General features: G+C 50.6%; 2 protein-coding genes across 4 annotated transcripts; both read left to right on the plus strand.

The window, feature by feature from the left end:
• Window positions 1–823: 823 nt before the first annotated feature.
• LOC137867580 (ankyrin repeat domain-containing protein 31-like) lies at window positions 824–9321 on the plus strand. 2 transcript variants are annotated; one of them, XM_068704244.1, is made up of 12 exons: window positions 824–2005; window positions 3892–4179; window positions 4265–4426; window positions 4572–4714; window positions 4950–5112; window positions 5256–5353; window positions 5440–5533; window positions 5736–5832; window positions 5979–6408; window positions 7683–7823; window positions 8464–8554; window positions 9093–9321. In XM_068704244.1, exons 2-12 carry the CDS (start codon window positions 3903–3905, stop codon window positions 9245–9247), a joined length of 1851 nt encoding a protein of 616 aa, XP_068560345.1. In that variant the 5' UTR covers window positions 824–2005; window positions 3892–3902; the 3' UTR covers window positions 9248–9321. The 2 variants fall into 2 exon arrangements, with proteins under 2 accessions (XP_068560345.1, XP_068560346.1); XM_068704245.1 differs by having other exon boundaries at window positions 827–2005; window positions 3892–4173.
• A 682-nt stretch (window positions 9322–10003) lies between these two features.
• On the plus strand, window positions 10004–12994 carry LOC137867552 (beta-1,3-galactosyl-O-glycosyl-glycoprotein beta-1,6-N-acetylglucosaminyltransferase 4-like). Of its 2 annotated transcripts, XM_068704204.1 has the most exons (3): window positions 10004–10092; window positions 10207–10290; window positions 10528–12994. In XM_068704204.1, the coding sequence occupies exon 3, from the start codon at window positions 10529–10531 to the stop codon at window positions 11816–11818; it is 1290 nt and encodes a 429-aa protein (XP_068560305.1). In that variant the 5' UTR covers window positions 10004–10092; window positions 10207–10290; window position 10528; the 3' UTR covers window positions 11819–12994. The 2 variants fall into 2 exon arrangements, with proteins under 2 accessions (XP_068560305.1, XP_068560304.1); XM_068704203.1 differs by having other exon boundaries at window positions 10005–10290.
• The last annotated feature ends 992 nt before the right edge of the window (window positions 12995–13986 follow it).

Consider the following 13986-nt stretch of genomic DNA (forward strand, 5'->3'; position numbering starts at 1 on the left):
AATTACTTATTTTGTACTTATTCTGTTGCGGTTTTGTCACGTAAAGTCGCAGCTGTGTTACTCAGTTTAACTAGGCTTTTACACTTTTCACTGTTAGCCAAAATCAAACTTTACAATATTATGAATTGAGGAATAGTATGGATGTGGAATAGATAAAGGAACATGAGGTTCTCCTCTGGATATGGACTCACAAGAGGTGCAGCAGGAGGGATTTCATTATGAGGAAACGTCAGACTTTTACTCCGTCTGCATGTTCAGTACGAGCTGCTCTAGAACGGAGCTCCATCAGAGAACATGAGAGAACTACAGACAGAACTACAGACATGGTTAATAGTACCCAGCTCTGTCAGCACGACCTGTCTGTCTGCTGTCACCTGTCTGTCTGTCTGCTGTCACCTGTCTGTCTGTCTGTCTGTCTGCTGTCACCTGTCTGTCTGTCTGTCTGTCTGTCTGCCTCCTGTCTGTCTGTCTGTCTGTCTGTCTCTCTGTCTGTCTGTCTGTCTGTCTGTCACCTGTCTGCTGTCTGTCTGTCTGTCTGCCTGCTGTCTGTCTGTCTCTCTGTCTGCTGTCTGTCTGTCTGTCTGCTGTCACCTGTCTGTCTGTCTGTCTGTCACCTGTCTCTCTGTCTTTCTGTCTGTCTGTCTCTCTGTCTGTCTGTCTCTCTGTCTGTCTGTCTCTCTGTCTGTCTTGTCTGTCACCTGTCTGTCTTGTCTGTCACCTGTCTTTCTGTCTGTCTGTCTCTCTCTCTCTCTCTGTCTCTCTGTCTGTCTCTCTGTCGACCGTCATCTACCTGCATGTCTTTTATTGTTGTTCGTCTGTCAGACTGATTTACATATGTCTCATCGTCTGACGTGTCTGTTAGTGTGTAACGATGCAGCATGATATTGTCTTTACTCCATGTTTCTATTGAACATATAGTGATCCTCGCTGTATTCTCTTTGTGTGTGTTCACTTTGAGAGCCTCAGCCTACATTATACATGTTCACATCACCTTATGTGCACAATGTTTCCTCTACAAAGCTCCAAAGAAGTGAGCTTTAGTGCATATTGAGGTTTAAACGTGGTTCTCACCGCTGCGTGGTCGTTATGGTCGTTCAGTTCTGTTCCTTCGTGGCGTAACCAAATCTGAGCGATTCGGCTTCAAGGCTGAACACATTGTTCAGTAACTACAGAAGATCAAACAGACAAAGTGGACCCTGCCGTCTTCAGAGTTTGTGCACACGTGACGGGAGAGAAGTGGACCAAAAACGTAAAACACTTTTATTTATTCATTTTATTAAATATCTCTATGAAAAATAAATAAACAAATACACAGCCTACTGCTCAATTTTGGCTTAAATTATCCCTGAGGTTCCTGCTGGAAGTTATGCTATATTCTATTAATTTACTTGTTGCACTGTCTCTCTCTGTCTGTCTCTCTCTCTCTCGCTGTCTCTCTCTGTCTGTCTGTCTCTCTCTCTCTCTCTGTCTGTCTGTCTCTCTCTCTCACTGTCTGTCTGTCTCTCTCTCTCTCTCTCTCTCTCTCTGTCTGTCCATATGGTCCACAGTAAGACACCATCTTAACCACTTTTAGAGTGACATGATTAATGGGATGAGGATTAGATTCGCTGTGATTCCTCTGCTCTGGTGCCCCCATCAGGCCACAGATGACAGCATCAATGACAGCTCGATCCATTGATTGATCTGATTTCTAACATGCGGCCTGGTGTCTTGTGTATTCACGCAACAGGTTATTTGAACAAAATGTCGAAATACTTTACTGATTAAATTGTACTCGAGTAAACGGTGTGAATACTTAGCTCCTGTCACGTAAGACATCCAGAGAGCCTTATGAGGAAAAGGACGTACAGTACAGCCGCAGAGACGCCGCGCATGCGCACTTTGCGCGGTGTTTTCGCGCCACAGTAGTGCCGTTATCGCTCTCTCCCTTTGAAGTCCGTCCTTTCTGAAGAAGAGGAGCCTTTACGGAGAGGAAGGATATCGATACCCGGCCTTATTTAGACAGGTAATAACACACCACCTGTTATAACGTGTCTCTGTCGTTGTTCTTGAGGTAAAGCTAGCTTACTAGCATGAAGAAAATAGCGTTAGTAACGTCCAGGTAAAGCTAGGCTAACGTTACAAGAAGCTAACTGTCATGGCGGTTAGGGTAACTTAGAGCAGAGTAGCATAAAGTTAGCTAAAGCCAAACACTTTGTGACCTCGGGAGACAATACAACCTCAAAGCTTTAATAGGGCTCGTGTTTTAACAGCTAGCTTATCGTTAGCTGATACAAAAAAAAAGTGCTCATCACTGACAATTTACAGTCAGTTTCTAGCTAACTTTATAGCTAAGCTAATGGTAGCCGTGACCTTTAACGTTACTGTAAATGGTGAGCCCCATTGTATATATATATATATATATATATATATATATATATATATATATATATATATATATATATATATATACACACACACACACACACACACACACAGGAGAGGCAGTAGAGTATTGTGAATTATGTCGCCCCCCCCCCCCCTTAAAGAATATGGTGGATCCTAGATATCAGTACAACACCAGTTAATTCTAAAAACCTACTGAAAGCTTTTAAAACCTTTCAATTTGACAGTTTTCTTTGTGAATGAAACACATGTTTTGTATGAATGTATATTAATATTGTAATTAGACAGTTGGCCCCTGAACATCACTGCAAAATCGCATCCTGAAATAAGAAGAGGCCTGATCGGAAGTAAAAGCCTCCAGCCCCAGCAGATCCACACTAACAGCTATTAACAGACATTTTAATTGCTTTATTAAGTTTTAATTTCGGCTCACAGCAGCGGTCTGTGTAGCTTCATTATGAGGGACAGGTTTTGGCTGAAATGGAAGACATCGGACTGTACCTCATATCCTCAGATACTCCACACACAACGGTGTACTGTTGAACGCAGTCACAGCCACAAATATTGAAATTATAAAAGAATATATACAATAAAGCAATAAAACAGAAAGAAATATCTAAAACTAGCACTCAAGGAAAAAAAATAAAAGGAATATGTAATCAATAAATTAATTTTAAAATGTATATATTGCATTATTAAATTATTATGAATAATCCATCATAATAAATTAGTTTATTTGTTTCAGTAAAGCATTTCAGAGGTTAGTGTGGTGGTTTAAACACGCTGTCAGCTTTGCTGTTTATCTATAAGTCCATGACAGTTTGTATCGTAGAACAAGTGTCTGTTTTGAAGGTGCGGAGGTGACGGAAGAAGAACACCACTTCTCTTTTTTAACCACCAGGTGGGGCTGATGGTTCGTTGTAGCTTGTGATTCTTAAAATCCGTGGCCTCAGCCCATGTCTCTTCCACGCCCTCTAGTGGCTGTCAGTCGTGTTAACACATGTCAGTCCGTCTCGCTTCTGAGCTACAGACACACTCTGTTATGGATTCAGAGGAGGGAGGAATTGAAGGTGAAAACAGAGAACGTGAAGGCGGCGAGCAAGCGCTGAAAGGCCACGCTATGAGGTCAAATATCAAAGATTATTATTAGTCTCAATAAATTATTCCAAAATGAAATGATTCACATTTGTTGATATTAACTTTTATATTGAATTATATGATTGTATTACATTAAATCAACTTGTGAGGCAAAATGATAGACAGTTAAAATATCACTTTGGAACCAAGAACTATCATATCAATAAATAATAAGTAAAGTGGAGGATTTTGTATCTCTTGACGTAGCAGAGGCTAGGCTACATTAAACAGGTCAGCAAGTCTGTATTTGCATTGAATGTGGAAGTACCTTCAAAGTGTCCTTATCTGACTGTCACCCCCGTGTGTGTGTGTGTGTGTGTGTGTGTGTGTGTGTGTGTGTGTGTGTGTGTGTGTGTGTGTCTTCCGTAGACATTCCGGAGATGACCGACGGCTGTAATCCGGAGCACGGGAGGAACAGAGACGCGGCGAGCTCGGACAACGATGACGGCGACTCCGTGAGCTTGCTGTGCGATCTCACGAGCTGGCGGAGCAGTGGGGGGGGGGTGGTGGTGCCCGAGGACATGGAGGTCGATGATTTACATTCACAGTTTGGCAACGAAGAGCAGGAAAAGGAAGCGGCGACGGAGATGAATCGACTCAAACCGCCTGAGTCAGGGATACCCAGCTGTGCCGATCCTACATCTCACTCAGGTGACTGTGAGTTACAAACTAGTGAAACTGAAAGGACCTCCCCCTCTACACTTTACATTTATTTCACAAATGTTGATTATTGCATCTGCAGCAAAGGTCTGGCAATGTGTGAGACTCCCCAACAAGGTAAACGTCAACAAGAGGAATGGAAAGGGAGAGACCCTCCTGCACAAAGTGTGCAAGAGAGGAGACCTGGCGCAAGTCCGAGCCCTCATCCAAGCCGGGATCAGCATCAACGCGGAGGACAACGCAGGTCCGTCACGCCTCACACACACACACTTCTAATGCTCTGACTTATCTGTTAACACAGAGAGCCGCTCTCATCGGCGTGTGTGTGTGTGTGTGTGTGTGTGTGTGTGTGTGTGTGTGTGTGTTGTACGCTGACCTTTAACTGTCAGGCTGGACGGCTCTCCACGAGGCTTCCGCTGCCGGCGGCGAGGCGGCGGTCGAGGAGCTGCTGAAGGCCGGAGCCGACGTTCACGCCAGGAGCTTCGACGGCGTCACGGCCCTACACGACGCCGTCTACTCTGGACACTGCCGGGTGACGAGAGACACTCTGAGTTGATCTTTTACGACGTGGAGGGTCGCTTTCACAAACGCTGGCGTCGCGTTCAGACTTGCCACGCTTTGCCGTCGCGGTGTTCTAAACTCACCGCTGGGTTTTTATGCTTTAGGACACTTAATGACATTAATCACTTGCTGGAATTTGTAAAGATGCCTCCAGTGAACACAGGAGCATTTACACCATGGACTTCATAGAGTCTTTTTATATGCAGGTAGTGAAGCTCCTCCTCCAGTACGGGTCCAGACCCAGCGACAGGAGCGGGGCCGGCCTCAGTGCGCTGGACATGGCGGAGGAGGAGGAGGGCATCAAAGAGCTGCTGTCTGTCCCGGCGGCGTCTGTTCCATGTGAGGCACCTCCGTGTCACAGACCACCAGGTGACTCTACCTCACACATCCCGTTACAGATTGACACTCGCTCGCTCCAACTCGTGCCGTCAATGTAGGTGTAACTTGCGTCGGCTCTATTGTTTGTTCTAGCTGAGGACTCAGAGTGACGATTTGTTGTTTGACTCTTTCAGGTGACGCGTCTTCAGAGGCAGCGAACGTGGGATCCGGAGACCCGGGCGACGGAGACCGAGACGTTCAGCCGGGGAGGAAAGAGTCCGCCGCCAACGATGTGAGAGCCGGTTGCACTCGAGACTCGAGACTCAAGCGTTTTTTTATTTTACGGCTCAGGTTTTAATCACCGTCCTTCTCTTGCAGCGTCACTCAGAGGCCTTGACGGTGGTTTTGGAGGAGGTGAGGAGGAAACAGACGGAAATCTCCGCGTGGCCTCTGACCGGTCTGGAGGAAGCAGGTAGAGGAAGCGCCGATCGCCAATTTACATATTCATGTGTTTGAAGGGCACACAAAAGAGAAGCAGGCGCCGTAATGCGCCAAAAGGATCAGAGCATGTCCAGCTGGTTATGCAAATGAGATGAGGTTTTAAATTCTCTGTCGGCTTGGTTTCGAGCAGAGCACAGGACAGATGTCTGATTCGTTGTACCTTGTTCTTTCAGGCCGATGTCACGGCGCTCTCGCACAGATCCAGAAGGTGCTGATCGAGGCGCTCACCAAACAGAAACTGGAGAAGGACGACCTGACCCAAAGATGCCGGTCAGTTTCATCGTTGACTCGAGGTGAAAGCTTCGCGAGCCGGCGGCGAAAGATGTCGCGCCACGACCCGGAAAAACGATAGAAGGGGAAGAAATAATTACCAGAACACGGCTTAACATCGGCGCCGTTTGTTTCTCCGTGTGCAGGAGAGCGCCCGACGGCCTTCGGCGACACGTCCTGAAAAGTCGTCTGGCGTCCCTCGCCTCGCGTCAGAGGACCGTGGTGGAGCTCCTGCAGGAGCAGGCGCGCTTGGTGGACGCGTACGTCGCCGCGAAGGCCGACCTTTCCACGCCGCGTCGGGAAGCACGCCGCCGTGAGCGAATCCGCCGGGGACGCCGCAGACCGGTGACGCAGACCAGCGCGGTGAGATCGAGGCCTCCGAAAAACGCCGCCGGGCCTCCAGCTCCTCTGCCGACCGGCGCGCGACCGGGAAACGCTTCGAGCCGCGTCAGCTTTCAGATGAAAGGAAACAACGCGCTGATCCAGACGCAAGATGAGGACGACAGGCCACAGCTCTCTGAGCTCGTGCAGAGCGGCGTCGTGCCGCCTGGAGCCGCTCTACAGCTGCTGCTGAGGGTGAGGCGGAGCTCGTCTCATCGAACCCCACCTGTCACGCTCACCTGTCACGCTCACCTGTCACGCTCACCTGTCACGCCCACCTGTCACGCCCACCTGTCACGCTCACCTGTCACGCTCACCTGTCACGCTCACCTGTCACGCTCACCTGTCACGCTCACCTGTCACGCCCACCTGTCACGCCCACCTGTCACGCTCACCTGTCACGCCCACCTGTCACGCCCACCTGTCACGCTCACCTGTCACGCCCACCTGTCACGCTCACCTGTCACGCCCACCTGTCACGCTCACCTGTCACGCTCACGTGCACACTCACCTGTCACGCCCACCTGTCACGCTCACCTGTCACGCTCACGCCCACCTGTCACACTCACCTGTCACGCTCACCTGTCACGCTCACCTGTCACGCTCACGTGCACGCTCACCTGTCACGCCCACCTGTCACGCTCACGCCCACCTGTCACGCTCACCTGTCACGCTCACGTGCACGCTCACCTGTCACGCCCACCTGTCACGCTCACCTGTCACACCCACCTGTCACGCCCACCTGTCACGCTCACCTGTCACGCCCACCTGTCACGCTCACGCCCACCTGTCACGCTCACCTGTCACGCCCACCTGTCACGCTCACGCTCACCTGTCACGCCCACCTGTCACGCTCACCTGTCACGCCCACCTGTCACGCTCACGTGCACGCTCACGCCCACCTGTCACGCTCACCTGTCACGCTCACGTGCACGCTCACCTGTCACGCCCACCTGTCACGCTCACCTGTCACACCCACCTGTCACGCCCACCTGTCACGCCCACCTGTCACGCTCACCTGTCACGCCCACCTGTCACGCTCACCTGTCACGCCCACCTGTCACGCTCACGCTCACCTGTCACGCCCACCTGTCACGCTCACGCCCACCTGTCACGCCCACCTGTCACGCTCACGCTCACCTGTCACGCCCACCTGTCACGCTCACGCCCACCTGTCACGCCCACCTGTCACGCTCACGCCCACCTGTCACGCCCACCTGTCACGCTCACGCTCACCTGTCACGCCCACCTGTCACGCTCACGCTCACCTGTCACGCTCACCTGTCACGCCCACCTGTCACGCTCACGCTCACCTGTCACGCCCACCTGTCACGCTCACGCTCACCTGTCACGCTCACCAGCTACGACAGCAAAGCAAAGAGAAGCTCTGATTACAACACACTGTCCTCGGGTTCTTTAAATAGAAACGGGTTGTTTGCTGCTATGCTCTTCTTCTCTTGCGTCCACAGGGTCTGCAGCACCTCGCTCACGTTCAGAGAGACGGCTCCATAAAGGACGGCAAAGGCAAGACGCACCGGGCCCCGGAGCGCTGGCTGGAGTCCATCCTCGGCAACAACATCCCCGTCAGCTCCACGTACGCCTGGGACAAGGTTAGACGCCGGCCGCCTCTTCGCCTCGCACGACACACTGCGCTCTGTTTGTTGGCTCTTCATCAGGCAGACGCTTCAAAATGAGACGGGGCAAGTCGCCAATCACGCCAAGCACGCAGAGGACATGCATACTTCACACGGAGGCTCCAGACAAACCGCCCAAAGCCTGATTCTTCCTCTGGGCCCTAGAACTCTACTGTTATCCCAAAACTACTGACACACATTAATGAGCCACACTGTTGCCCCGGGCGTCCCTCCATTGTCGTGAACACACACTCTGCGACAGTCGGACCGTCTTCCTTCCTACTGGATCAAGGTTCATGCGGCTGCTGTTTCCTGCCTGTGGAGACGGGGCGAGACTCTCAGCATTAGGCTGTGAATTATTGAGTGTTCACCGTGGAGCCGTGCACCAGCACACACTCACTCCTCCTCTTCCTCTTCCTCTTCCAAAAATGGAAATACAGCGTGGCTCTACGGAGGCCTGTTGAAAGACATCTGATAGCCCCCTCAGGGTTCACATGTCCCCCCCTAGGACACCATGATCCTCTCTTATATATAAGTCATCGCTTACAAACAGACATGTCCGCGGTGATGAATGGTGTTTGTGACGACCCCCCCCCCCCCCCCTGTTTGCTCTCAGGTGACGTTTGCCAACAAGCCTCTGTCTCACCACCTGCTGCGCGCCGAGGGAGACCAAGAGGTGGACGTCCAACCGGAGGAGCTGACCACAGGTCTGTTGTTTCACGTCTACATGACATAGCCTAACCCCCCCCCCCCCCCTCCCTCCCTCCCAATGGCCCCACTTCCACTCACATCCTGCCTGTGACATTTCCTTCAGAGCAGTAAAGAGGCGGCGGCCACTGAAGCGAAGGCTTTTTTTTCTGTGTCAATAATTAATTGTACGTCTCCCACCTGGAGTTTCTCTCAGTGCTGTTTCAAAAACAGCCTCATTAAAGGGACAGTGTGGAACATTTGGGGGGGGGGGTTATTGGCAGCTATTGATTATAATATTTATTGCTGCTTTAATCAGCGTGTAGTCGCAAAACAAAGAACCGTTACGTAGTTCCTTAGCCTAGAAAAACTAGGTAGGGAGCGGCTCCAGACAGAGCCTTTACCTGAAGAGAGGGACGTGTTCCCTGAAAACCTGGTATGAAACGAGACCCGGGTGTTCAGGTGCTTGTGACCCTGCCCCTGAAAACACTCACACACTGTCCCTTTTAAAGGTGAACTGTGGGGACTTCACATGTTTGTGGTTTTTGAACTGTGCAGAGGCAGCCAGCCTGAGACGTCTGATGAGAATCAAGACCATCCATCTGGTGGACGACGAGGAGCTGCTGCCAAATGCTGTGATGGAGCGTCACTGGGAGAAGCTCCTGGAGACGGACTGTTCAGGGTGCGAGGACTGGAGCGCCGACGTCTTGTAATCATCCCGTCCTCAACTGTTTCGGTTTGAGTGTATCTGAGCCCGTTGTTAATAAAGAGAACCCTTGTTGATGAAGTGTGTCTGGTGTGGTGTGTGACTGCAGGTCTGGATGTTGGGAGGGATGCCTCGGGTTGCTAGGGACGACTCATTAGTCCGACGACGAATGGGTCGTCCCTAGCAACCATTTGGGATTTCTAAAAGACTCAAATTAGAGAGGAACACAAAGGGCGGAGCTGTAATGAGGATCCACCGCTGTGGAAATAATGACTCAGGATGCTTCACTTATGTGAGATTAAAGATCTTTATTGGGGCTTTATTCTCACGATGATATTCAATCAATAATATCACAACTTTAAAAACTTTATTCTCAGAGAACACGGGGCGGGAAACGAACAGGAACCCTGAACCATGAAGGGGTTTTATTTATAGATTAATTCATAGGCACGTGCACCGTGTAAAGTGGTCCCTCCTCCAAAACAAAACAACAAAAACAAACAAACTAAAACGTGTTGAATGCTGCCCCAGCAGAGACAGAAGGAGATCTACAGGACAACCAGTATATGACTCCCCCCCCCCCCGGCGCCACTCCTCCTCCGAACAGTCCGCGATGGAGCCCCGGACTGTAGCAGACTGACATTGGTGGCGTGTGGGGTAAGTCGTCCGCTCCCTCGAGCGCGATAATCAGTGTCACCGTAATAAAGGCGACGTTACCGGAGTGTCTCGGGGAGGAGGAGGAGGAGGGGGGGTGGGGGGGGGGGACAAGCGGGCTGTCCGGCACAGAATGCGCCTCATCGTGTGATTCCTCCCGGAGAGAGAAAAGCGGACCGGTTACATTCAGCCTGTCCGGTGGGTTAACGCGGACACATTCAACAGCAGCCCCGTGTCGCTTTTTTTTTTTTTTTTTTTTTTTTACCCTCACACTTAATTTTTCTTCTTCTTCTTCTTTTTTTTTTTAAAAAGATGTATTACAAGTCCTCGTGCGGAACTGCGTGAGGAAGTTTTTCATGGCACGAGAGCCGCTCAACGACAACTTCAGAGAGCGAGGTAAGTTGGAACAATAAGAAGCAGCTTCTGCAGAGCATGAACGTAACGTGTTGCGTGTCAGACGTGAAGCGGATATGTTCCTGAATTATTCATAGCTGTGTGCTGATCATCCCAAATGATTTAACTGCTCAAAGAAAGTCAAACAAAAAGATGGACAGATGACTAAACGTGTATTACAGTAGTACAATGCCTTCATTGTTTTCCCTTCTTTCTGTTTTTGTCCCCTTTTGTTTCCAGAATGAAAATAAGATGTGCCAACTACACCCATAGATCGAGACACAGGTGCTTCCTGTTTTCTCTGTCTCTGCTGGCGGTCTGTCTGCTCAAGCTGGTCCACATCAAAGTGACGGTGAGGGACGGCGTCTACATCGAGCCCTACGGCATCACGGCCGGCCTCTCCGCACTCCACAAGCAAAGCTACGACATCAACTGCACCGCCGTCTACGAGCTGGACCCGGTGGAGATCGGCAAGGCTCTCGCCATCAAGCGGAAGGCCGTCGTCGACGCGGACGACGACAGCACGGTGACCTTGACCTCGGACTGTCGGACGTTCGTCAGGACGAGGGGTTACGATGAAGTCCCGGTGTCGGCGGCGGAGCGGGGCTTCCCGTTGGCCTACTCCCTGGTGGTGCACAAGAACGCGCCCATGGTGGAGCGCATCCTTCACGCCATCTACGCGCCTCACAACGTCTACTGCATCCACTACGATCAGAAGTCCTCCCCGGCGTTCATAAAGGCCGTGCAGAACCTGGCCCGGTGTGCTCCGAACGTGTTTATCGCCTCGAAATTGGAGTCGGTAGAGTACGCGCACATCAGCAGGCTCAACGCCGACCTGAACTGCCTCGCCGACCTGATGAGGTCAGAGGTCAAGTGGAGGTACGTCATCAACCTGTGTGGCCAGGACTTCCCTCTCAAGTCAAACCACGAGCTGGTCGCGGAGCTGAAGCGGCTGAACGGCAGCAACATGCTGGAGTCCAGCCGGCCCAGCGAACTCAAGAAAAAGCGCTTCGGCTTCCGGCACGAGCTGAAGAACGTGCCTTACGAGTACCGCCGCATTCCCGTCAAGACCGCGGCGGTCAAAGAGGTCCCCCCGCACGGCATCCAGATGTTCATCGGGAGCGCGTATTTCGTCCTGTCGCGCGATTTCGTCCACCACGTCAGCGGCAGCCCGGTGGCGAAGGACTTTCTGGCGTGGTCCGCCGACACATACTCACCGGACGAACACTTCTGGGCCACCCTCGTCAGGGTCCCCGGGGTGCCCGGACACATTCCCCGGTCGGAGGCCGACGTCACCGACCTGAGGAGTAAGACGCGGCTCGTCAAATGGAACTATTTAGAGGGGAAACTCTACCCGGCGTGCACGGGCGCACACATGCGGAGCGTTTGCATCTACGGCGCGGCCGAGCTCCGCTGGCTGCTCAACTACGGCCACTGGTTCGCCAACAAGTTCGACCCCAAAGTGGACCCGATCCTCATCAAGTGTTTGGAGGAGAAGCTGATGGAGAAACGAAAGTATGTGCAAACATGATATTGAAAAGGAAGAAGAAAGGGGCCGAGAGCGGGTCTAGTATTTATTATATATATATAAGTTGTTTCGGCAAAGGTGCAAAATGACATCAGAGAACATTTACTCAATCATTGTACTGAAGCGCAGTTTTTGAGATGCAGGGTTTTCCTTCTATTGGACTCTACTACCTTCTGCCCAGTCGCCAGGACAACATGTCGGCACAGCGCTGCGACTAACAACTAATCTAATCCATTAATTACCTATTTTACCGATTAGTCTGTTAATCTTAAGCGATTCATTTTCCGACTTCATGGCTTCACAAGTGTATTTAGCAAACGAAATTTGCCGAATTAACGCATTTTTCGGCGTCGACGTCATCGTTTGCGCCGACTAACCGTGGCGGCCGTGAACCTTGACCAAAGTAATGTCGTTGCTTAAACCTAACCAACCACTTCACAACGTTAATCACGTAGCATGCTGATATATGAGGTGTTTACGGGAACATATGTTTGGTCCAGAAACGTTGGTGTTCAACGCACCCCGTGGTTTGCAGAAAAGGTATAGAACAAAACGTTTCTCCTGAGGACTGGGCTGGTGTTTTCGTTCCGTTAGCCTCTACTACCTATTTCATTTCTCTGATGGCTTCTACTTACTTTGCCGTTTCAGATTTCTCAAGCCAGCATGCTTTGCTTTAGTACCTAACACTATACGTCAACGATCCGACAGAATGACTTCTTCAACTTCTATTCAAATGGGACGTTTGACTAAATCTTGATTGCTCGACTGTTAACGAATTCTCAATGCGATATTGCTAAGAGTTTCAAATTGTCTTTCCGCCTCCTCAACATTGATGCAATGACACCTAGCTGCCTTTCCACATCATTTCATTCGTTCTAATCTTTGGGCATTTACTCAGCCTTTAAAAAGTGCCTTTGTCAAAAAGAAGGTTATTTGAGGGAAACTCCGTCCTAAACGCAAGCTGCTACTTGACCTCACGTCCGAATAACAGCGTCCGTGTTGATCTCGAATATGACTCCAGAGACTGCTTTTATATATTGAGAGTAGAAATACCAAAGACTCGTGCTGCTTTCATGTATTCTGCTAAATGAAATGTTCTTTTTTTTTGTCATGAAAAAAGGACAGGTTGTGATTTCTGACGGTTTATGTATTCCTTAATAAAAGTATGTTGCTTCTTAACGGGCTGAACGAGCTCTGTCTCATTACTGGCTGACGCGATGGTCGGACCGCCGTCCTCAACTTTCCACTTCTGAGTCGTTCGCTCTGTCGGCGCTGTTGCCATCGCTTGCGCTGTTAGCTTCTAGCTTCTAGCACATTTAACAAAATACCGTGATTTAAATTGACCGGGTTAGTCAGAAAACAGACATTCCTCTGGGGCTCAATTCACACACAGGTGTTTCTGTTATTGTGTCCACCGCACGCATGTCAACGGCTTTTTATCCACAAATAATAACGACGCTTTGCAAAGGTTTTCTTAGGTTCTGTTTCGGCATGAAGACGAAAACTCCGCAGGGGTACCTTCAACTGATTTAATGGGGCTAGTTTAATGGGCTCCATACTGATCCTGGTGGTTCTAGCTGCGCCACGCCCTAAGTGCATCCATCTGGAGAGAGTGGTGTTTTTAATTTGGCTCCCTGGCCGGCCTCCGCACTTGGCTCCCGGTACTGATGACTAAACGGGATCGACGCACGCCGACGTTTGATGTAAAGTAGATGAAATGAGCACGAGGTGGGAGCTTACGAGCCGCCGTGACTCAGGGTGCCCGAAAAAAGCACCGACTCCCATTCCTCAGTCTGTCAGGATAAAATAGAACACTGCCCCCCCCCCCCCCCCCCGCATCTCACCTGGCACGGACCGCCGCATTAACAAGCTCGCGGTGCTCTTAAGAAATTCAAGCACAAAAGCCCGGAGAAAGAGGGAGGACAGAGCGGCCTCTTGTTACTCTTCGCTACGATTACAGAGATGGAGGACGTGATTCCGGAGGGTGGGGGGGGGGGCAGCTTTGGATGTCTCGTGTTCCGAGTTATCGGCCAGGTGAATGGCTCCTTCGGGATTCCTCTTCTCCCAATTTTTTGTTTATTTTTCCAGTCTAAAATGGGATCAGGTCGTTGTTTAAACGAAGGTAGCGCAACACAAAGGGCAGCAGCAGCAGCGGGTGGCGGTTGCGTAGC

The sequence above is a fragment of the Cebidichthys violaceus genome, unplaced genomic scaffold (genome assembly GCF_023349555.1).
Source record: "Cebidichthys violaceus isolate CVI_PGR_0920_01 unplaced genomic scaffold, fCebVio1.0.p SCAF_9, whole genome shotgun sequence".
Lineage (NCBI taxonomy): Eukaryota > Metazoa > Chordata > Actinopteri > Perciformes > Stichaeidae > Cebidichthys > Cebidichthys violaceus.

Coding starts and splice junctions, on each gene's coding strand:
- LOC137867580 (XM_068704244.1), top strand. CDS start 3,903: ATGACCGACGGCTGTAATCCGGAGCACGGGAGGAACAGAGACGCGGCG. Junction 5,534..5,735: donor GACCGGTCTGGAGGAAGCAG/GTAGAGGAAGCG, acceptor TTGTTCTTTCAG/GCCGATGTCACGGCGCTCTC. Junction 6,409..7,682: donor CTCTACAGCTGCTGCTGAGG/GTGAGGCGGAGC, acceptor TTGCGTCCACAG/GGTCTGCAGCACCTCGCTCA.
- LOC137867552 (XM_068704204.1), top strand. CDS start 10,529: ATGAAAATAAGATGTGCCAACTACACCCATAGATCGAGACACAGGTGC.